Raw genomic sequence first — 23,213 nt, forward strand, 5'->3', positions numbered from 1 at the left:
GTTTTAAAAGGAAACAATCACTATCCTGCTAATTTTCCAGTTGTTTGTTTTGCTCCAGTCACAGTAAACCTCTTTTTATTCCTTGAGTGCTTTTTCCCACCTCTGAGATTTCACATGTGCTTTTCCTTCTGCCTGGAATATTCTTCCCCATCCCTGTCACCTTTGCCCTGCAATTTCCTAATCATTTTTATCATCTGATTCAAAAGTCACTTTCTCAGAGAGACCTTCCATATACAATCTAAAGCCCACCTATTCTTCCTAATTGACCCTGTGATTTTTCCATTATAGCAGTTATCACACCTTCCAGTTATACGTTAATCTGTGTGCTTTCTTGTTTAATGCATATATAATGCACTAGGTTATAAACTCAGTAAGTACAAGTATGATGTCCTACCCCTGTAGGACTCACTTTTTGAGCTTCACTGAATGCACAGTGTTCTCAGTCTGACCTCGATCACATTATATTGTGATTATTTGTTTATGTCTCTATTACCCTCACTGTACTCTAAGGTTTTAAAGAAAAGGGACAGTGGTTTACTTACCTCCCAGTGTCTAGTGTACTGCACTTTGCACAGAACTTATATTTTCTTGTTGTTGAAATAATGAAATGATAAAATAATGAAGGAATGGGTTACAAAATTGAAGAGATTCACCCTTATTCTGTAAACAATTCTTTGTTCATTTTGTGTAATTTTTGCTTATTTCCAAAAGCTCCTCCCCACCAATCACTATATACTACTCACTCTAACAGTAATGTCTTTGACAGGTCAATAAAACAACTGTTACTTTAGTTTAGTAGCTGAAGACATAGGGAGCTCTTAAACTGTCAGCAGTTTTTCATTGGCCTGAAGGTTATCAGGTAAAAATGAAAACAAACAATAATAACAAGAACAAAAAAACCTTAATATTTCCAAATAAATAGGTACTGTGGAAATATCCTGGTGGAACAAATAGTATAAAGGACTCATGTTACTGAAAAGCTCTGTAAATTCAGAACAGTGTACACAGTTACTCTCAACTCTCTCTAGCATGCTCTCTTCCTTCTTAGCTTTGTTTATATCTATTGAACTTAATTTTGTTTCACAGCATAGACGTACATTACATTACTACCTGTTGAAAACAGAAAAACAATATTATAATAGCCTCATGGGATGAAAAAAATGAAACAGAGAGGAATAAATATGTTCCCCAAAATGTCACAAGAACATTTTTTATGTGAAAATAATGTGTAACAGCAACAATGATGCTGAAAAGCTCTTTTTTAATTTAAACTTGTTGTTATTGTTTTGCAGGACATTTTTTTTTTAAAGACGTCAAGTCATTTTTAATCTCGACAGTGAAATCTCCACTTATGAGTGCTCACTTTTAACCGCACTTTAATCCTAAATTAATGAATAAAGTTAGTAACTTGGGCAGGGTGGGATGCAATTAAGAAATTACAAAGATGCATTTAGAACCAAATATTGTAAACATTGACCAGTGGATCATATGTGTAGTGGTAAATGCTGAAGAGGGTGCTAATTGAAGACAGGGATTGAGTAAAGAGATACATCAATTTAAGAAGAACCTCTATTATCTCTCTTTTTCTTTTAAGGAAATTCATCCATCACAAGTCCTTATTTGATATCACAATTTGTTAGCTTTTTATCCAAACACAATAGCATGACAAAATCTTGCTGTGTGGCCTCAGAGTTTTTTGCGGTGGGAAGACTTATGTACTACAATTCTCTCTGTCTTTGCAGTTCTATAGGAGTTTTTTCATAAATAAAATATCCCATGGCTGATACTTAAAGTCTAGATTATATTTTTATGATACAAATTTATAAATGGGGCAGCTAAATTTTTCCTTAATACGTTTCTCCACCTCTAAAATTAACTTTCAATATATTTAGTATGAGGGTAAAAACATTACTTTGTTATAAATGAATTTCTATCAAATGGATTTGACCTATCAAGAAATAAGTATTGAACTGCTTCACAAAACCCACACTTGTTATACGTGTGCTCATCACAAAGTGACTCTTAAGATACATTTAATTGATTGTAAATCTCTTATGACATACTTAACGTGGCTCATTTATACAAATGATGTCCATCCACAGCACAGCTTTCCGGCTGGGGTACTGTTGTTCTAAGGCATGCTTCAGTACACTCACACGCTACGACTACTCCAAGCAATGGCCATTCATCTCTCGGTGAGAGGCTTCAAGAGAAATGACTGTGAATTCTTAGACTCTGAAAGAATGAGGATGCTTTTTAGAGAATCTGTCCCCTGGGGGTGAAGGGATCAGTGGGAGACGGCATTACTGGCTAGGACACTAGGTAAAGAATGATCTGCGCTCACAAGTTTGGTCTCATTCAAAAGCCATGTTATCATTAGCACTCTTAAGTGCAATGATGGTTTATATTTCTGTCCCTGGAAGTGTTCAAAAGCCTGAGGGCACAGATTGAGAAAAAAAAGTGATAGGCTCCGATGGAAGAAAATTAAAAGTTTGTACAAGACCAAAGAAAGCTTCCCGCTGAGAGTATTTATTAAGTTAACAGCTTTTCCTCTTAATAACTGAGTTAATGCTGAAGGTGTCTGGTCATGTAAGAAAAGTGATTTCAGTGAAGATAAGTCCAACTAACAAAAGAATATACTGAAAAGTATGATTCCAGTAGCATTTTTATTCTATAAAGCTTGTATTCACTCAAATGAGAACTTTGATGGCACAAAATGGAAGTGTTTCATAGAGTTGCTGTTTTCCTGTAATTTACACAAAATGGCAATATTAAAAAGCAAATTTCAGTGTTCTTCAAGATAAATGTTTTGCCTTTTGGATTGTTTTTTTCCTCCCTATCCCATTCTTCTCTCAGAACCTAATCTAGGTTAATGCTCTAGAAAGTATTTTAATAATAAGACTATATAACTGCATTTTCAACTTATTTGATTCACGTAAAGATACATAATTTTACATGTAATGTGTTATGATAAAAACATGGGATATGGGGCTTCCCTGGTGGCGCAGTGGTTGAGTGTCTGCCTGCCAATGCAGGGGACACTGGATCGAGCCCTGGTCTGGGAAGATCCCACATGCTGCGGAGCGGCTGGGCCCGTGAGCCACAGCTACTGAGCCTGCGCGTCTGGAGCCTGTGCTCCGCAACGGGAGAGGCCGCGATAGTGAGAGGCCCGCGCACCGCGATCAAGAGTGGCCCCCGCTTGCCGCAACTAGAGAAAGCCCTCGCACAGAAACGAAGACCCAACACAGCCATAAATAAATTAATTAATTAATTAAAAAAATATATGGGATATGATTCTGTTAGTGTTTAAGGAACTCTAGTGAGTATGCTAAGTTACTTTCAATTTCAAAATAAAATTATTTAATGTACAAAACATTTTAACTTCCATGGATCAGGACAATGCAGTGATCTTACTGGGAACAGTAATAACTGGCAAAGGGATAGCCCACCAATAAAGGGAGCAAGCTGCCCAAGAGATCTAACTCAAACCTAGGGAATAGCTCAGGGACTAGAAAAAACAATTTGTAATATTGGAAAATTTTGCATCCTTCTTTTTTCTTTTTACTTTTGGATCTCAAAAATTATACATATAAGATAATATGAATTTATTCTACCATTTATGAATAATGGAATTAACTTCAACATTACATGGTTAATTATTCATACACATACACATATGCCTTAAGTGGAATAAATATATCTTGCCTTACAAACTCTTCCAACTCGAGAAAGGATGGTCTTATCAGAAGTACTCCCTTCTTGAGATGATTCACGAAAGAAGAAATATATTTTATCATCATCTGGATTATAGGTGTCTGGGATGGGGAAAGTTCCAATAAATTTTGCTCCTGTTTGGAAGAAAAGAAGCTATACATTAAAATACTGAAATAATTCAGCCACAATAGTACTGGTGTCTTTTGTATGTAAAACAATTAGCAGCAGAATTAAAAATAAAAACATGAATGAAATGTGGGAAATGAGACATATACACAAGTAAACATGACACAAAGCAGGAACATGTATTAGCACAAAGAGGTCCTGAACAAGTTCTTTAGGACTCTGGACATCAGGTGAGAACACGACTGGCTGAGATTCACAATTGTTTCAATTCAACTAAATTACATAGAAAAGTCCTTCTTTCAAACCTGGAGATTCTATGATTTTATATTTTCCTTTTTTATGATTGCAGTCACTGCTTCTAAACCAAAATGTCCATTATGACGAGCTTAGGAAAAACTATAAACATATCCCAAATTTAGATATATTATGATGTTATTTGTTGCACTTTGTGTAACTGCCAAAAAAAATTGAAACAACCAGTAATGCTTGGGTCAAGTCCAGCACTGGCTCGGAAGACACTCTTTCCAACTTGATATCCTGTTTCTGCCGCTTACTGGAAAGGTGACTTTGGGCAAATTGTTTATCTTCTCTATGCCTCAATTTTCTCATACCTAATATGAGGCTACCAATGTCATCTACCTAGTAGGGTAACTGATATGATAATCAAGTGAATTGATATATGTAATGTACTTACTATCTGGTAGTGCCTGACACATAATAAGGGTTTAATAAATGTTATTCATTATTAAAAGGATGTCTGGGATGATAATAATTATTATTAGGACCACAAACAAGAGAATGATGGAAAATTGAGCACATCCATACAATTGTTACAATAACATGTAGTTATTAAAAATGAAGTAATTCTAAATGTACTGTCATGGGAAGATGTCCACAATACAAATCAAGTGAAAAAATAATGGCAATACAATTAACTCCTTTTTTGCATCAATTGCATCAATGACAAGTCAATTTGGGTTACTAATGCCTTGTTTAAAAAGTACTGGACCTTTTAAGTCTTGGTTTTATATAACTGGGAGTTAATCAGGTAACAGATTTGTAATTGGGTGATACTAGTTCAGAAACAATCATTTTGATTAAAGCAAAGAAGACAAAGAGTGGTTATCGAGGAATGAAGGACTTCAATTAAGTAGAAAATACAAGATGCCTGAAAGAAAGCACAGAGCACTCTTTAGGAAGCAGAAGCAGGAAACAAGAGAAGACAAAAAGTTTCCCCCAAAATAAATAAATATAATAAGTAGGAGGTGAAAAAAAATTAACATTGTCTTCTCTAGAGTTTTGACCAAGGCCCCGATTGCCGGATACTCCAGGAGTACTGACTACTATTCCCCTGCAAATGTAGAACAGTTGGTCAGTAGCCCAGTAAACAAGACTTCACAATAGACTCTTCAATAGAGAAAAGTTAATGTTTGATTCCAAGTGATGAGTAGTTCAGTGTTTATCAGCCTAGCCTCTCTGGGTCAACCCTAGGTCTCTCATCCAGTCTATTCTCTGCTTAAATGGGAAACCTTAAGAGGAAAAGAGGGGGGGGGAAATATGTGCATGATCTTTTTCCTTTTTGTTCTTTATTATTTCCCTGTTCTTTCTCTGGAACTTAGAACTCCAGTGGATTTTTATGCCCTCAATAATCTCATTTTGATATGGTCCTAAATTACATAAAAATTAAATTTTAGAAAATCATACAGGATTTAAAAAAATTTTCTTTTCTAATTAATCTTAAATTAGCAAGGTCCATTAACAATTCCACTCAAGGCTTTTTGTTTTTGTTTTTGTTTTCCCCTCCAGCCCCTCTTTTAAATTGTTTATATATCACAAACACTTAGTTTTGAATCCCTGAGCAAGGTTAAAATTCTTTTGTAGTCACAAATTAACACTTCTAATTTTTGACTTAAATATATGATGTTTTCTTAAAAAAAAAAAAAACTCTCTGTGGAAATAAAATTTCCTACAAATGTAGCATTAGGATTTTAGCAAATTCATGAAAACAAAGAATATATTTAATTACTACTATATTCAAGGCACTTAGAACAAGAAAAACTGCTAGGATAAAGAATACAAAAGTGAATAAGAGCAGCCTCTTCGCTTCAAACCAGTTACAATCTGCATTAAGAAAATATTAACATATGGCCAAGATATGGCTAAGAAGAAGGCCCAGTCTTGATGTTTCCAATGACGTGAAAGGAGATTGCCAACAATGAGTAGAGAAAAAGACAACTGTGGGTTCCCACCAACACAGACCAGGCATTAATAATAATCTATAGCACGTTTTTTGAATTTACAGATGCCTGAATTCAATGCCATTGACCTGGATGCAAATCTCCAGTGGCACTAGCATGTGAATTTTTAAAATATATAAATAAAAATAAAGAAATAACACCTTATAGGTGATTCTTACAAGAAGCTGAGTTTAGGAGTCACTGCCATAGATTACCATTTCGTATACGGGAAAAGGACAAGACTCATTAACGCTAGGTCAGTAATGCAGATGTGTGGATGGACAGGAGGAGTGAAGACTGATAAATACAAATTCTTCATAATTAGGGTGGGACAAAAAAGGGATAAAACTGAAACTATACAGAAATTACAGGAATATGATTGCCTTGTTTTATCTTAACAAATATATGAGCTTAAAATGGGGATGACACAAGTAGAATTTATCACAGCACTTAAATATAACTTAAGTAGAAGTTATCCATGGAGCACGATGACCCTTGTAATTGTAGTATCAGAACTACTTCGTGATTGAGTTGAATTTATACTTTTAAGAATAACATAGTGGTACAAAATTTGCAGTCTTCTCTCCCCAGAGAGAAAATAAGATCTCAGTTATTTGAAACAGAAAATCATTACAGGTAAAAAGGATTCCAGTGTGAGGGAGAGAGTTGCTTGTAAAGCTTTTCTCAGACACACAGATAGGAGAAGCAGTTACGTGAACTGATTGGTGGTCTCTCTTTTGCAGAGTTCGACAAGAGAAACATAGCTCTACAACACAGCAGAATGTACTTGGCCTAAAAGTTAAACAAATAAGTACGGTAATACACAGTCTGTTGTAGAAATACACAGAACAGCCCCACTTTGGCTACGTGAAACATTATCCAGGTGTTGTTGCCAGCTACTGCCATTTGAAATGGTCAAAAGTTAGAGTATGACACCAGTCCCCATTCCAGGAATTTCATTATAATATCAGTGGGGCAAAATAGAATACTTTTCCAAGTTACATTTCTTTTAACTTTCAACTAATACATAACATAGATGGTCTTGTGTTTATTCAGTGACTGTTGGTTTTACTGGACTCTTTTTTAAATGTTGGTTCTTTTTCAAGTACTATAAGGAAATTATTCTGGAGTACTGTAAGAAAATTAAATGGTAGAAGTGTTTAAGCCAAATATTTATTATGTGAAGAAATCTAATTATGAAAAAAAGAGTATCCAATAGTACTCTATTCTGTGATTTAAATAATAAGTAATTTTGAGTTAAAAATAAATACTTGTTTCAAGAATAGAGAGTTTTCTTTCTTCCAGACTCAACTGTGGTCCTGTGTCTTAGAACACTGCTGTTAGTATTTTATGATAGAAACTCCTTTTTGACTTGCTGCCAAGTTTGTGTAAAAATAGATATCATTTCATCAGTATATGACATGCATAGTTGAATTAAGTAATTTAAAATCATACCAAGGGACACCTGGGCTTTATTTATAGCACATTTTTTCCCCTGTGGCATTTGAAACACATGCCTTAATAGGGATGGAGTTTGAAATAGTGCATTTTCACAAATGAACTTTTAGCATGACACCAGGAGACGCTGCCAAATGAAAATGGCATAAATCCTCATGGCCTGAAATGCACATCACTTTCATTTCTCCTTATGAACCTCTTTTCACCCAGATGAGCACACCTACACCATGACTTAATACATAGTGAGTTCCTTACTTTCCTTTATTTCTTCTTGTAATATGTTTTTCCTACCACTTTTGAAAAATGTTATCCTTCTGTGTGGAAGAAGAATTTATAGACAACAGTACTCCAAGAGAAACTTCAAATGAAAACTGCCTCCACATGTTAGAAATGAAAATTTGAAACAAAAGTTCTCATCTACTCCAGGAAAGAAAACAAAAACATATGCATCTGAGGCGTCATTGTTTGTTTTCATTTTCCAAATGGTCATACTTCTTAGTTTTATCCCCAAATTCTCATAAAAGCTCAACTGTGATTGAGTAACCACTCTGACGTGTATCTGTATTTCCATTTCCTGCTATGTTCTACGATTAAGCTGACAAAAAAAAGTGTGGAACTATCTAAGTCTTCATCTAAAACTGCCATCGGACTTCATCTTTGCAATTTTTGTCTCTCCTGGTGAGGTATTTAACAGGTGGGTTAATTTCTCAAAGAAGAAATCAAGATTCATACTTCTATGTCTTTTGGCAATGGATTAGACAAAGTCCCACAGAAACTCTGACAAGGATCCTAGGACTGGTAACTGAAGAGATTAGCTGATCTCATTGGTTAAATCCAGGCAGGGCAAAGAACAAAATAGGGCATACACACAAGCATCAAAGATTTTAAGCTGCCTAAGCGCTTCAGTGATAAAAATGATTCATGTAGAATCATATTTTTTAAAAGGTTAATTATTTAAAACCTGCATTTTAAGAGTTAAATACTCAATTGCAAATTTAATTTAATTTTTGTATTCCACTTAATCTAAACATAATATCTGTTTACATTTACAAGAGTTTAGTTTATTACAGACATGTAAAAGTAGGGTTTTTAACTAAAAATCAAAGTACAGAAAGCAAAATTTAATAGAAAAAAATCCTCAAACTGTCTAACCAGAAATAAATAATACAATGATGGAATAATATGTATAGGAGAAACTAACTAGACATTGACCCCATTATTTGAAATATCAAGTATCTGTCAGTTGTTTCAACCTGGCAATAACTGTACAAAACCCGGGAGTGAGCTTCACATCTACATGCTACAGTAACGAAAATTTACATCTGTTGCATTATGTGATTGTGGATTGCACTGTGATATGTGGTATGTATTATACTGTGTGATTATGCTATTGTACATAATTAATAAAAAGTACACTTCAGACCAGTGCTGTCCAATAGAAATTTCTGTGAAGATGGAAATGTTTTATATCTGTGCTGTCCAATAAGGTAGCCTCTAGACCATGTGGCTATTGAGCACTTGAAATATAATTAGTGTGACTAAGAAACCAAATTTTAAGTTTATTTAATTTTACTTAATTTAAATTTAAATAGCCACATGTGGCTAGTGTCTACCATATCGGACAGTACAGCTTTAGAGCAAGTAGCCTGTACCAGCTACTGTGCTGTGTCAGGTCCAGTTTAAGGAAGAAACAGAGCCTTTACCCCCATAATTGCCACTAAAATGGCAGTCAAGCTCCCAGATGCAGGAGACATGATATATCTTGTCAGAAGTTTGGTATTGTAATGGAAGGATGGGTCTGGCAGTTAGGAGACCTGAACATGTCCCTTCTTCATACTGAGTCTCAATTTGTGAAATGTAAGGTCGAATAAGATAATGTCTAATATTCCCCAAATCACCACAGTTCCTTTAGCAATCACTGCTTTTTGTCTCCCCACATTCCTGACACTAGCCAGATGACCTGTTTGACCTCTGTCTTTGGACCCTAGGCTGACTATATCTGGAAAATGGCCATTTCTCAGAATGGAGAACAGAAATGCTCCCCCTAAAAGCCAATCTTTTCCCTTAGCATGTTGGGTACTTCCTCATAACAATCTCATGTAGTTTCTATTATTTCTCCCTTGCTTTGCCCTAGTTTCCATGGACCAAGAAGCTCCTGACTGACTGGGTCTCCTGAAGCATCATGCTCTTCTGATTCTGGCCAGCCCATCACTCAGCAAATGTTCGCAATAATGACTACAGCTGACTGTCTACGTCTTCCACACTGCTTGCCTAACCACACTTTCTCTGTCTGCCACGGTCTCCATATCCAGACCCACATCCTCAGTTTGCTGTTGCCCAAAATGGCATCGTGATGTGGACCCTATTTGTAGTGAGGCTGCAAGAGCAGAGGATGGGTAATCACAATAACAGAATTTAGGCTGATGGACTGTATCATACAATGAGAAGAATAAAGTGTGTAGAGCTAGAGAGACATACCTGAGTTTCAGTCTCACTTCCAATAACTGTTTAACCACGGACTGTTTATCTGACTTCTAATCTATCCCCAACTATTAAATGGAAATAGTAATTCTCTCAAAATTATACCACTAAATAAGATAATACTTTAAAAGTGCCTAATACAGTGACTAGGAAGGATGCTATATAAAATAAATTTGAAGCAGAAGAGACCAGACATAGGGAAATGAGTTAACAAACAATAAAATAGTAGCAATAAACTAGAGACAAGGTGATGGAGACCTAAAGAAAGATGGTGGCCATGGAAAGAACAAGGTCAACATATATTCTGAAGGAAATAAAGGCTCTTTGTGATAGATTAGATAAAGGGAGATAAAGGAGAGGAAGAAATTAAAGATAACTTCAAGGTAACTGAGTGGATGAAGTTAAGAAAGTTAAGATAGATAAAAATCAGGAAACAGGTATTGAAGGGCAGGTTAGAAAGGGGAAACAAGATAATTTTGAGTTACACTCACAGGATTTTAGATTTTAGATCCAATTAGTCTTTCATATATCTATTTGAAGAAACTAAAGCAAAAGATCACTAGACAACTTGTATAAATCTCAAAGCACTTTAGTAGTACAATCAAGGCCAAGGCTTAGATATCTTTACTCCCATATTAAGCAACTAGTTCCTTTTGTTTAATCTGAGATGAAAATGTAAGACATAGAAATAAATATTTTTAAGGTCACTTAGTTAAAGGAAAAGGTTGGAAATACAGTTTTAGGAAACAAGAACACAGAACACCACAGAAAACTATTAGAATGGATGAGCTCACAGAATTATGAAATGTAGAGAGAGAGAAGGAAAAGGCGGTCAATACTTAAAAATGCTAAGTAGATGTCAGAGAATCAGAGCATCCGGAGCTTTAGTCCCACCGTGCTACCTCTCTCATCTTCAGGAATAACGATAATGATGGTGATGATAATATTGACACTGAATTGCTTTTACAATTGACTTCCATCAGACTTCCCTATAAGATTTAATTTAATTCTTGTAACACCCTGGGAACAGATACTATTATTACGCCAAGTTTCTGGACAAAGAATTTAAATGCACAGAAAGGTTTGACCAAGGTCACAAATAAGTGAGAGTCAGGATTTAAACTTAGGTAATTAAGTTCCACAAAAAAGAGCTGTAATTTTTGTCTAAATTGGGACACTTCAGAGAATTAAAGAACAGCAAAGGTAAACTGGAAATGTCCAAGGCAGACCAGGTTATATGGTCCCTCTGGTTATTAACCACTAAGCAATCTGCCTTAAATGTCCTACAACCATAAATAGTAGGTCTCCTAGTTCTTAATCATTTGCCTGCATTCAATCCACTGAGACTTCTACTGTGTATCCTGCCTCCCTCCTTCAGTTTCTTCCTTTCTACTGACTTCTTTCATTGCAAAGTTTTCCCAGTACCCAAAATCTTCTCTTGAATTTTTCCTCATATCCTTGGATTCTTCTATTCCCAAACAGATATCTTCTATTTCAATTATTTGTTGCTGTATATTCTCATGTCCACCTCCACTGCCACTACCTTTGTTCCTGTCCCACCCTCACTTTCCTGTTTTTGGTGCAATGGCCCCTTCTCTCTCTGTCCTCCTCCTCCTTTAGTTTTCCCTTCCTGCTATTATCAGTTACCTCTATAAACAACAAAGATCTGATTTTCTGGTTAAAATTAGGGAATTGGTGAAGGGGCTCCAAAAGGTACAAATTTCAAGTTACAAAAGAAATAAGTCCTGGGGATGTAATGTACAGCATGGTGACTATAATTAATAACAGTTTATTAAATATTTGAAAGTTGCTAAAAGAGTAGATCTTAAAAGTTCTCATCACAAGAAAAAAATTATATGACTATATGTGGTGATGGAAGTTAACTGGACTTATTGTGGTGATCATTTTGCAATATATACAAGTATCAAATCATGTTGTACACCTGAAACTAATATAATGTTATATGTCAATTATCCCTTACAAAAAAAAGACACACAAAAAAGAATTAAATACATTAACAGATGAATGGCTAAAGAAGATGTGGTAAATATATACAATGGAATATTAGCTATAAAAAAGAATGAAATAATGTCATTTGCAGCAAGGTGGATGGACCTAGAGATTATCATACTAAGCGAAGTAAGTCAGAAGGAGAAAGACAAATACCATATGATATCACTTATATGTGGAATCTAAAATATGACACAAATAAACATATCCATGAAACAGAAACAGACTCCAAGACATAGAGAACAGACTCCTGGTTGCCAAGACGGAGGAGGGATGGGGGAGAAAAGGACTGGGAGTTTGGGATCAGCAGATGCAAACCAGTATATATAGGATGGATAAATGACAAGGTCCTACTATATAGCACAGGGAACTACATTCGATATCCTGTGACAAAGTGTAATGGAAAAGAATAGGAAAAAGAATATATATATATATAAAATAACTGAGTCACTTTGCTATACAGCAGAAATTAACACAACACTGTAAATCAATTATACTTCAATAAAATAAAAGTAAAGAATTAAATAATAGATAACTTCACAGTAGTTTCAGGAAAATATTTACAGCTTTCTGGCTCCATCACCCACTCTCCTCCTATGCTCCAGGCATTTATCATCCATGAGGTCAGCGACCCTCCCCTATAATCTCAGCAGGCCCAGTGGACAGAAGAGCATTCAGTATGCCACAGGCCCTTAAAAGTTGTTTATTAAGAGAATGCTAAACCAACGCAAAGGTTTCTTACTTTGTAATTCTCTTCACACAGCACTAAGAACAGCATGTTAGGCAAATAATAGTGAATAAATATTTCCCACATTTACTGTTTTAGCAATACTGTTGACTTCTTCTGGACATGTCACAGGTAAGGAAAAAATAAGACTAATCTCTTAAATGAGTGGCAACATGATGATATTTGCCATCCCAAGACTGGGAAATGCAATCTATACTTCATTTTAAAGCCATAATATCGGGACTTCCCTGGTGGCACAGTGGCTAAAAATCTGCCTGCCAACGCAGGGGACACAGGTTCGAGCGCTGGTCCAGGAAGATCCCACATGCCGCAGAGCAACTAAGCCCGTGCGCCACAACTACTGAGCCTGCACTCTAGAGCCCGTGAGCCACAACTACTGCAGTTCGTGCGCCTAGAGCCCATGCTTCGCAACAAAAGAAGCCACCACAGTGAGAAGCCCGTGCACCACGACGAAGAGTAGCCCCCGCTCACCGCAACGAGAGGACGCCCGCGCGCAGCAACGAAGACCCAATGCAGCCAAAATAAATAAATAAAAAATAAATTAATTAATAAAAAAGAGTGAACATTATTCAAAACAGCAAACTCTTTAAAAAATAAATAAATAAAATAAAGCCATAATATCTTGTTACCTAAACAGATAACTAAGCTTTTCTACTGGTAAAATCTATGGAGTCACTGTCAAACCAAGTAACTCCTGTGAAACCTTCACAATATTCACAAGATCGGCCTGCCTTGCACAAGTGTTAAGAAATGAACAGTAATCACTTAGTTGGGGATATTCTAAATTTGTTTACTCTGTTAATAGGGTTCTCTTTTGGTCAATAGAGATCGCATTGTTGTGTAAACAAATGGATCTGGAGGTTTTGACTAAAGAAATGTTTTAAAAGTGTTTTTCCCTTTTGTTTATGTTGTCACTGCTTGAATGATACTGAGAGATACAGAGATAGCCCCTAGGAAATCTCTACTCAGGCCTCCTCCACTAAAACCCAGTATTTATGGTGGGAATGAGAAATGCTGTGTGCCATGCGGTGAAATAAAGTCCTATGTTAATCAGAAAACTTTAGAAAATCATGATAAAACCTGACCTGTTGTAAGGCAGTGGGGCAAAAGAAAAACAAATGCCTTTCACTATTCCTTCCATTAAATAAATTCATTTAGGAAGTCTTTTTTGTTGTTGTTGAAAACTCGGAATACTGTATGACCGCTAAACACAAAAGTAATCAGACAAACTCATGTCAATATCAATATGCTTAAAATTTTGGAGGCACATGTTTTAACCAAAATAGAAATTATTTTTTAAATAAAAGAAGTTAGCATTACAATAACCCCTTTCTATTATGCTCACAGACAGTATTTGGCTTAGTCATTAAAAAACAGATTGCAGGAGAAAGATTGCCAGCTTGAATCCCAGCTCTGCAACTGACAAGTTGTAAGACCTTGACCAAATTACTCCACTTCTCTCTACCTCAGTTTATTCATCTTTAAAAAGCACATAATAATAATAACACATCTCTCATATTACATCATTGTGAATATTTTAAAAAATCAAGTAGAGCATGGAACAATGTCAAGGACAATAGCACACACACACAATAAATGCCAACTATTATTATTATATACACAGTAGGTTCTGGAGATTTGTCTAATGCCCTGAGGAACTATTTCAAATGTATTTTATATGTTGAGCTAAATCACTTCCAAAACACATCTGAATGAATAATCATGAGTTTCTTATCTACCCAAAAGCAAAGGCAAAACGATCAAAAGTGTGAAAATCACTAACCATTGAGCCAGTGGTGCTCCGAAATATCAGTTCTGATGTAATGGTGGTCGTGAGTAGGCCCAAGGGACCGCGTGAATGCAGTATCCTTGCCAAGGAAATCAGAAGCTGTTCCAGAGTAGAGGTACTCATCTGCAAGGGAGAAACGAATACACAGGACTTCTAAGAGTTTACCAGCAGACACTACTGACAATAGACTAATTTCACAGCATGAAACCAATGATGTTTATTGCTTAACTTCAGAATATATTGCTTCATAAATTTCCCCTTCAGATTTTGAAAAATCTGCTTAGTTGAAGAAAAGATAACTCAGTGAACTTTGGTAAGCCGAGGCTAACTACTTGAATATAAAAAGGCCAATGTCTTCCGAATTAATAATTGCACATGCATTTAGCTTCTGTTATGAATAAGCTCCTCTTCTTTCCCTTCTCCCCACAAATAATTCAAGGACATATCATAATTAGGAGTCTCTCTTTGTAATAACACAAAAAATATTTAGAAAGTAAACGCCATAATGAGGAATGAATTGTGTAATTAGTATTTACTTAACCGACACAACCTCAGTGACCACAACTTTTCTTTGCCTAACCTCTGCTGAAAGGGAGCTTTCAGCACTGAAGTCATACTTTGTAATTATAACATGTTGCATTCCTTGTAGCTAATCATGTCTCTAATAGTTCTGATAAACAGGCATTTCTGAAAAAGGAAAGATGTTGCCATTACTGCATACCAAACTTCTCTGTCCTGTTATTTATGTAAAGTGAATATCCATGTTTACCAGAGACAGAAGGAGAGAGAGAGAAGAGAAGAAAAGAGGAGAAAGGGGGTGAGAGAGGTAGAAAGAGGTGGAGAAGGGGAAGGAGGGTGGAAAGAAATGAGGAAGAAGGGAAAGGAGAGGAGTGGAAGATGAGGGAGAGGAGAGGAAGAAAGGATAGAAGGGAGAGGAGTGGGAGGAGGGGGGAGAAAAGCATGGGGGTTGGAAAAGAGGGGAATGGTGGTCCATGTTCCCTAATGCTGGTTAGCATGTAGTGGGAGAGCAGGGTGAGGCAGGAAGAATACGGTCCCTACAGTTGCATGCATTACCCCTTTGAGAGCTAAGCCTCTGTTTCAAGAAATCTTTATATTCAACTACTTGGGGTTACACTTAATAGACTAAAATTTTAAAAATAGCTAATCTCTACAGAGCATTTAGATTTTTTAAATGCCTAAATAGAAGAACAACTACAGACACTGTTTTATCACTATAATTCAATTTTCCTCAGAAACATATCTTGAAAATTCTGCCTTTGCATAAGTGATTCAGATACTTTCAAAATCCTCCAATTACATCCACTGAAATAAGACTTTTCCTGAACTATTTGAGACAACCAACCTAAATACTCATGACAATAGTCGACTTCCAAAAGGGGGAAAAACACACACATACATATAAAAGAGAGAAATCCAGTTATGTAAAGTAAATGTAGACATGGTACTGATTCCATCTCTTAAATACATATGGTGGAAGGCAGTATTTCATTGTGGGGCAAGTTTTAAAAAGTAGAAGAATAACAATAACAACATCAATAAAGACATTATGAAAAAAGTTTGGTAAGAGTAAAGGAAACACACCATCAATTTGAAACATAAAATTACAAATATTCAAACATTTTGCCAGAAAAAATGGTGTATTTCAACATAAAAGTTGGATCTGTATATCCAGGCTTTAAAACTGTCTTCTTTGTATTTAAATTACTCAGGGGTTCCTACGAGGGGTCACCAACACCTACAATCTATTGTTTTTTATTAAGGTTGTGTCAACCCCACTTGACAGATCAGAATCACAAATCATCAATCTCATTTTCTGAGGATAATGACTGAACATTAGTCACATAATTTTCAAAAAACACACACACTTTCACTTCAAAGGAAGAGCACTAGTTCTCACTAAGTGAAAATTAAAATGTCATGGTGCGTCACACTGATAGTCTATTCAAACATCTGATGGACAAGTTAAATAAAAAGAGACTGAAGTCATGAACGAAACCAAGACAAAAGGAGTCCTTATAATGGTTGAAATTCAGAGGTCGTGCCGACATTCCTCAGAAAAGACTTCAGACCACACAGTACTGCCTTCTTTAAACAGGACGGTCCTCCCGTAAGAGAATTTTAGAGGTATACAAAGCAAGAGAAAACTGAATGTGCTAGCAAAAATTTCACATTGCCATTAATATAATCAGGTTATGGTGAAACTGGGGTGAGAGGTGTTATACCATTCTTTTATCTGTATTCTATAGTTTGATTTGTTTTATTAATTTATCCACTTACGTCTTACTATTAATCCCCCCACTCAAATCTTCAACATATTTTGTAACATATTATGTTCAAGGAATTGCTAAATTTAACTGCCACAGTGAACCAAATGGGGCATAGCTAAATATAAGAAAATCTGGGACAGCTACATGTAGAAATATAGCACAATTGCGTGTGTGTCATTTGTATTAAAAAGAATTCAACCTGACGTTCATTTAAAATATAACTGTGCTGACGTTAAGGATTACTGGAGCCTCACTTTATGGATAAGGAGCTACGTATAGAGAGACATGACACTGAAAAACTACAACCAAACAGCCAGTAGACGATTAATCCGAAATAATCTTTAACTCATTAAGAAAATGTGGTTGAATCTACACACACCTTTTTAGAAAAACACCTAAAAGCTAGAACTATGCATCACTGATCTTACCTGTCATTACTGAAGCAAAAGGCTGCTGAGGATCAAAAGGACATTTCAGTCTGCCAGACTCCAAATGATGTGCGTCTAGTTTGAACATAACTTCCTGTTATGAGAAATTTTAACACAAGTGAGATTTTTTTTTTAAATATTCAAATCAGCAAGAACGTAGGAGATAAGAACGAAATTCTAACTCATTAATTCAACAAAAACTGAGCATATAGCATGCACATCATGCTGTGCTTCTTAACTCTTCCACAAATATTGTTTCTGGCAAGACTCAATTCCCATGTTTTGGTCTCCATTTGCCCAAAGTAGTGATGATAATAATGAATGAATTTTTCAGCCGGAAGTAGCAATATCCTTATCGATTCATTTAGCCTGGACCACTATCATAATCGAAATCACCATCAAGCACTCCTATTTCGTAAGCCTAATAACTAATTTACTGAGCCAAGTTCCTCCTCTAAGGAATAAATTTACTATAATAATTATACTTTCATAACTATTATGGTCTACCTACCTAAGCATCTACAACTATACCAAATTACTTAAGCTTCGTGATATTTTGTAATTTTAGTGACTTAAAAGCGTTGTAAGGCAGGCAGTTCATTTTCAGAGCTGTTGATACATGTGGGCAAAAAAAATCCTGTTGTAGTATTTTCACTATTACGAAAACACTATGCACATTAAAGCCACATAGTTATTTTGGCTGAAACATCTATTTTTATAATAGTGGCCACAGACAGAATGGCATTGGCAGACTTTTAACATTCAGGGGAAAAAAACATCTTAAGTTGAACTTTCCAAGAAAAATATGAATGTATAATGAATATGGCCCCATGAGCTTGAGTGTTTCATAACAATAACACTACCATCCAGCAAAAGACTGATGACTCAGGCTGCAAATGCACTAGTTAGAGAGATTCAGCATTTCAGATATTCTCTCTAGATGGCATAGCTACAAAGTTATATCAGAGCACACATGCAATTAAAAGGGATCATTCAGTGCTACTTATCTAGAAAGCAAGTAAAGAAGCAAAAGGGATAGAGGAAATTGGATTATTTGGATTATTATTATTGTATGATGTGTCATTTCAGATCTTTTTCTAATTAACAGGATCAACAGTAATTACCGCCTTATTAAAAAATAGTAATACCAATTTAAATAGCATGATTAACATTTGCCATTTTATAGTTTTAAGTAAATGCACTTTAATACTAACAGTAATGGTACTTAACAGTTAATACATACTAACCATGGGCCAGGAACTTCATGTACATTGTCTCATTGAATCTTCACCACTAACCTAAAGATGTAGCTACTTTAATTCCAGCTTTACAAGAGGAATATTGAGAATAAAAGGGGGTAAGTATCTTGTTCAGCATCACATAGTGAATAAGAGGCAAAGCAGTAGCTTGAACTCAGGGCTGTCTCCAAAGTTCATGTTCTTAACTAATCTAGTCTCAGGATTTCAAACTCATGGATTTAAAAATGTGTTGAAATTAATTTATAGACTCACCATGACCATGTAACATGATCAAGCCCAAGTATGTTTAGTTAGAACAGTTCAGCTAATGACAAGTTGTGATAGTGGCGCCTAGGCATGAAAAAAGTCCAGTGAGAGCACATTTAGGGCATGTTTCCCAACCGTGGATGGGGCTAGAGATATGTCAGGAAAAAACACCTACAGATCACAGCTCTTAAGAATGTTTAAATATTAAGGGCACATTATTCTCCACAGGTCAAACAGAACTGTTGACTCTAAAGCCTATAATGGGACGTTGTAAAGGGAAAAAGTAAACTGAATCCTGGTGTGCCAGAAGATTATAGTGAAAAGCTAAAAAAGAAAAACCAAGAAAACATCTGGGAGAATGTCATAGTTGATGCAAAGTCCTAGATAAACCCTTATAATTGTACAGACTTCTGTTGTCAAAACGCAGCATTTCATTAAATTCTCAAGATAAGCCCATAGAATTGGTATTTGCGGAGGCTAAGGACAAGGTCTCCCTTATAATCTCCTGGAGAAAGGAGACAGCAGGAAAGCAAGTTTCCTTGAGCCAGAGTCAAGGATACCAACAGGAAAATGATGTAAAAAAATAATGGCTGATTAAATGGACTTCCTGAGATAAACTGAATGACATGACACTTTAACTTTTGAGACAACTTCAATTTTATAAGATTTTTCCCATTAAATTCCTTAAGCCTAATTAATCATGCAAAAAAGTACCTGTCTAAACTGCACACAGAGAAATACTGTTGAAGTAAAGACATAAGAAGATAAGAATAGGAAATGTTTAACTATCACATTAGGAAAAATTATGTTATTATATTAATATTATTAATACTACTAACGTTTAAATATGAGATTTGCAGCAGAAGGGAGATTCCAGAGGAAAGAACATACTTCCAATCTAATTATTAAACAACTATCAGGCACCCCCAGTATTGCAGAGTAGATACACAGGTAGATAGATAAATAGATAGATAGATAGATAGAGACTGCAGACATTATTTCGAAATAAAGTTTATATGCATACTTTTGAAATACTTGCCTCTGCCTTTCTGTGTTCTTGTTGCCTAATACGGCTCCAAATTAAGTGACCGGAATAGAGCAAGGGCTATACCAAAGCCTATGCACAATCATTTTCTCATTTTATTCTTAAAATAACTCTGAGTTACTATTATTATTATCATCATTTTGCTGAATAAACAGAAGCTTAGAAAGTTTATGCAGAAGACCGTGGAGCCATGGTAAATGATCCGGGCCATAATTCAAACTCTGGCTCCCCACGTTTAGCTCTTAGTTGTTGTCAACAGCCCTGACTTCTATCCTGAAATCCGGATCCAACTGCCCACTTGGTATGACCTACGGAACATTTCTCAAACGCAGAATGTACAAAACTAACTCACCATTTTCCCCACAAATCTGTTACTCTTCTCATCTCAATAAATAACACCCCTCTCCAACTCACTGCCAAAGATAGAAATCTGGGATTCATTTTAGCTGTTTCCTCTTTCTTCCCGTTGCCCCAGGCACACAACAGTGGTCCCCAGGAAGAGGGCTTCGCACACTGCTCTCCTCCATCCCTGTTATCTGTTGCTCTTCCCTCTTCCCAGCCACCTGAGAAGCAATCTTACCTAATTGAAGACGGAAGTGCCTTCCCTCTGAATGGACAGTGAATCCTGGGACTAATAATTCGTTTTAGAAGAGAACGATCTTCAAGCAGGGCTGCCATACAATTACCTGTACTCCTGACTAGTGGAAAACTCACAAGGCTCAATATCCCTGTTCACTCATAATTCTCTTATTCACAGAACTTGTAAATTTGACGGCCCCGGGGCTTTTTGACAGTCTCAAGCTAAGTAATTAGCTCCTTCTAAACTCCCTTTCAGCACTTGTGACTTTTAGGAGTTAATGAACACTATTTGCATCCCTCAGCAGGTTGTGAGTTTGGCCTTTAGCCCCAGGCCTCAAAACACATCCAAGATGTGGGGCTATCTCATGTAATTGCAGCCTATGCTATAAGCCACTGTTATATATTACCCTTCATCAAAGCTAGGCAAGAGAACATTACACCAGCAACAAAGTATGATGGATTCAAGTTGCCAAGTCTCCTAGTGGTTCAGAGATTTAACTATCAGGGTTGCTTTACTTTCAAACCATTGAGTCTGGGCTGGTTAGACAAGTTGGTTAGAGAGAAAAATTTATCCAGCAAACAGTTGTGGGTTTGAGCTCTGCTTGAATCAGTTAAATCAGTGTAAAGAAACCTGTACCATGAGCCCAGACTTTCCTTTCAAACACGCAGCCAATTACCCTGCAAATATGTGTGGTTATTCACAAGAAGTATATACATAAACATAAGGATGACAGTGTAACCCATCAGCCCACACAAAGGAATGATTTAGAGTACATATTCTGAAGCTCAGTTGGGCATGCTTGCTCTAGAGATAACTACTTTGGTTCAATTCCTTGCTAGACCATTTATTAGTTGGGTGACTTAGGCATGTTATTTCATTCTGCTGAGACTCAGTTTTTACTAACTTGCAAACTGGAAGTTATTAAGGTACCAACTTCATAACAGTGTTGTGAAATTCCAAAAACAATCCATGTAAAGTGCCTGGCACAGTCCATGACACAAAGAAAGCACTCTAACGTGTTAGTTGTTGATTAAATTACTGTAATCTGCATGTTTCTCATTTATTGAAATGCTCATTGATTGCTGGAATACATTACTCCTAATTAATACATCCCACATTTCCACTATGTCACTTTGGTCTGGCAGAAATAATAAGTCCAGTGTGATAACAACTATCCGTACAATTTTAAGAAAAATCATCAAAATTATCTGTATTTAGTGTCCACTATTGTAAACATAAGTAACAGGTCAAATGTGTTGGATGGGAAAAATTAAACTATTTATAAGATATCATTCCGTTGCAAGGTCTTATGGGAAATGAATTTTTACCAACAGCAACATACTAAATAGATTTAGTTATAAAGGAAACTCAAGAGAAAATAAAGCTGTACATAGAGCCTAGAAAACAAGCACTTTCAACATTGGATACCATTTAATTTAATCATATCACTAAAAAGCTTTTAATAGAAGAAATTTTTATTAGGTGGATAAAGTGTACAATCAAAATGGCAATCCATAAAGTGGTTGGGAATATAAGTTCTTATTCGGTTCATACAGATTACAATTCAATCTTTATATTCAAATCTAACTATTTTATGTCATAGGCATTAAGTAACAAGTTATTATAATAAATTGTTTTTGTGCTATTTCATTATATTACCTCCTTGTAGATTCCAAGATCAATATATCCACATATTGGATGAAATGCTCCCGTTCCACACACATAAACATGAGTTTTGTTATAGGGTTGAAGTACCCGGATGAAATTTGCACATTCTGTCTATTGGGCATAAAAAAATAAAAGCATTAGCATACAATTCAGGTATTTGAAAGATTTTCATACCACCTGTTTCCCAAGTAGATTATCAAAAATAAGAAGTAAAATAAAAAAGACTGATGAGAAATGTTTAACACCTGACTTAGCAAAGGAGGCAAAACAAATTAGAAACTATGGCTTTAATGAGTGACTGAAGCTTTTTGAAGGTTTAAGGTTTTGAACTAATCACAGTGCTAGAATGCACATCTCTATAGTGGGACACAATGGGGCCTAGAGAATGAACATCATGTGAATGAGGTCTCCATACTTTCTTTCAAGGATTTCCTACAGAACCAAACCCATCATGCTCTGATGTTCCCACATTGTCTATCCCATATAGAACCTACTGTGTGCAACTTCAACTGTCTCAGCTACGCTAAACAAAACACTCAACACAGATGTGTCTTCCTATATATTATCTCGTTCTTATTTTCCAGAATGGCCTACTACTTTATTTCCATTTATTTTCAATGTTACAGAGCCTTTAAGACTTAGCTTAATTCTTGCTTATTTCAAGAATCTCTTCTGTTTTTTCCATAAATATTTTTTTACACCAAGTCAAAATTTTAAGAGACATATTTCTGCCTCTTTTGCAAATGCTTAGGCCTAAAAATGTTTCTTTCCAATGTATATCTTTATAACTTAATTATTTTCTATCCCCCAATTACTTGTAAATAGTGACTCAGTTTTTCAGAGTAGTCTTTCTTGTTATTATATATTATTTTCAATTCCTCTCCTGTAAGTCATCCCTTATCTTTACATAATTATTGGCAACAATTTGTTAACCATGGCTTCATGATTCCTGGACCCAAAGACTCCTGAGAAAACACTGGGCAGTAGTCTACTTTTATTCTAGATCAACTCTACCCAGGAGGTGGGCAAGTGTTTACTAAGGAGGTTGGAAATCTATGAAACGACTGAGATTCAGAGAAAAAGTCCATTTTCTCTCTGCCTGAGTGGCCACGGGTCCTTCACCTGTCAGGTCACTG

General features: G+C 35.8%; 1 protein-coding gene and 1 long non-coding RNA gene across 4 annotated transcripts in view; one reads left to right on the plus strand and one right to left on the minus strand.

Moving 5' to 3' along the window:
• LOC309631832 overlaps positions 1 to 23,213 on the plus strand; it is a 552,519-nt gene that overhangs the window by 484,718 nt on the left and 44,588 nt on the right. The gene's annotated exons all lie outside the window — the stretch shown is intronic.
• Positions 1 to 23,213, minus strand: part of SEMA3D (semaphorin 3D) — a 209,716-nt gene that overhangs the window by 58,541 nt on the left and 127,962 nt on the right. For all 3 annotated transcript variants that reach the window (XM_082398303.1, XM_082398302.1, XM_082398301.1), the window contains 4 exons: positions 22,069 to 22,188; positions 17,280 to 17,373; positions 14,558 to 14,686; positions 3,706 to 3,848 (listed from right to left, as the gene is read on the minus strand). In XM_082398303.1, the coding sequence (XP_082254429.1) occupies positions 3,706 to 3,848; positions 14,558 to 14,686; positions 17,280 to 17,373; positions 22,069 to 22,188 (486 nt within the window). The remainder of the gene's footprint in view (positions 1 to 3,705; positions 3,849 to 14,557; positions 14,687 to 17,279; positions 17,374 to 22,068; positions 22,189 to 23,213) is intronic.

The sequence above is a fragment of the Balaenoptera borealis genome (genome assembly GCF_965194805.1).
Source record: "Balaenoptera borealis genome assembly, chromosome: 7".
In the NCBI taxonomy this organism is placed as follows: Eukaryota; Metazoa; Chordata; class Mammalia; order Artiodactyla; family Balaenopteridae; genus Balaenoptera; species Balaenoptera borealis.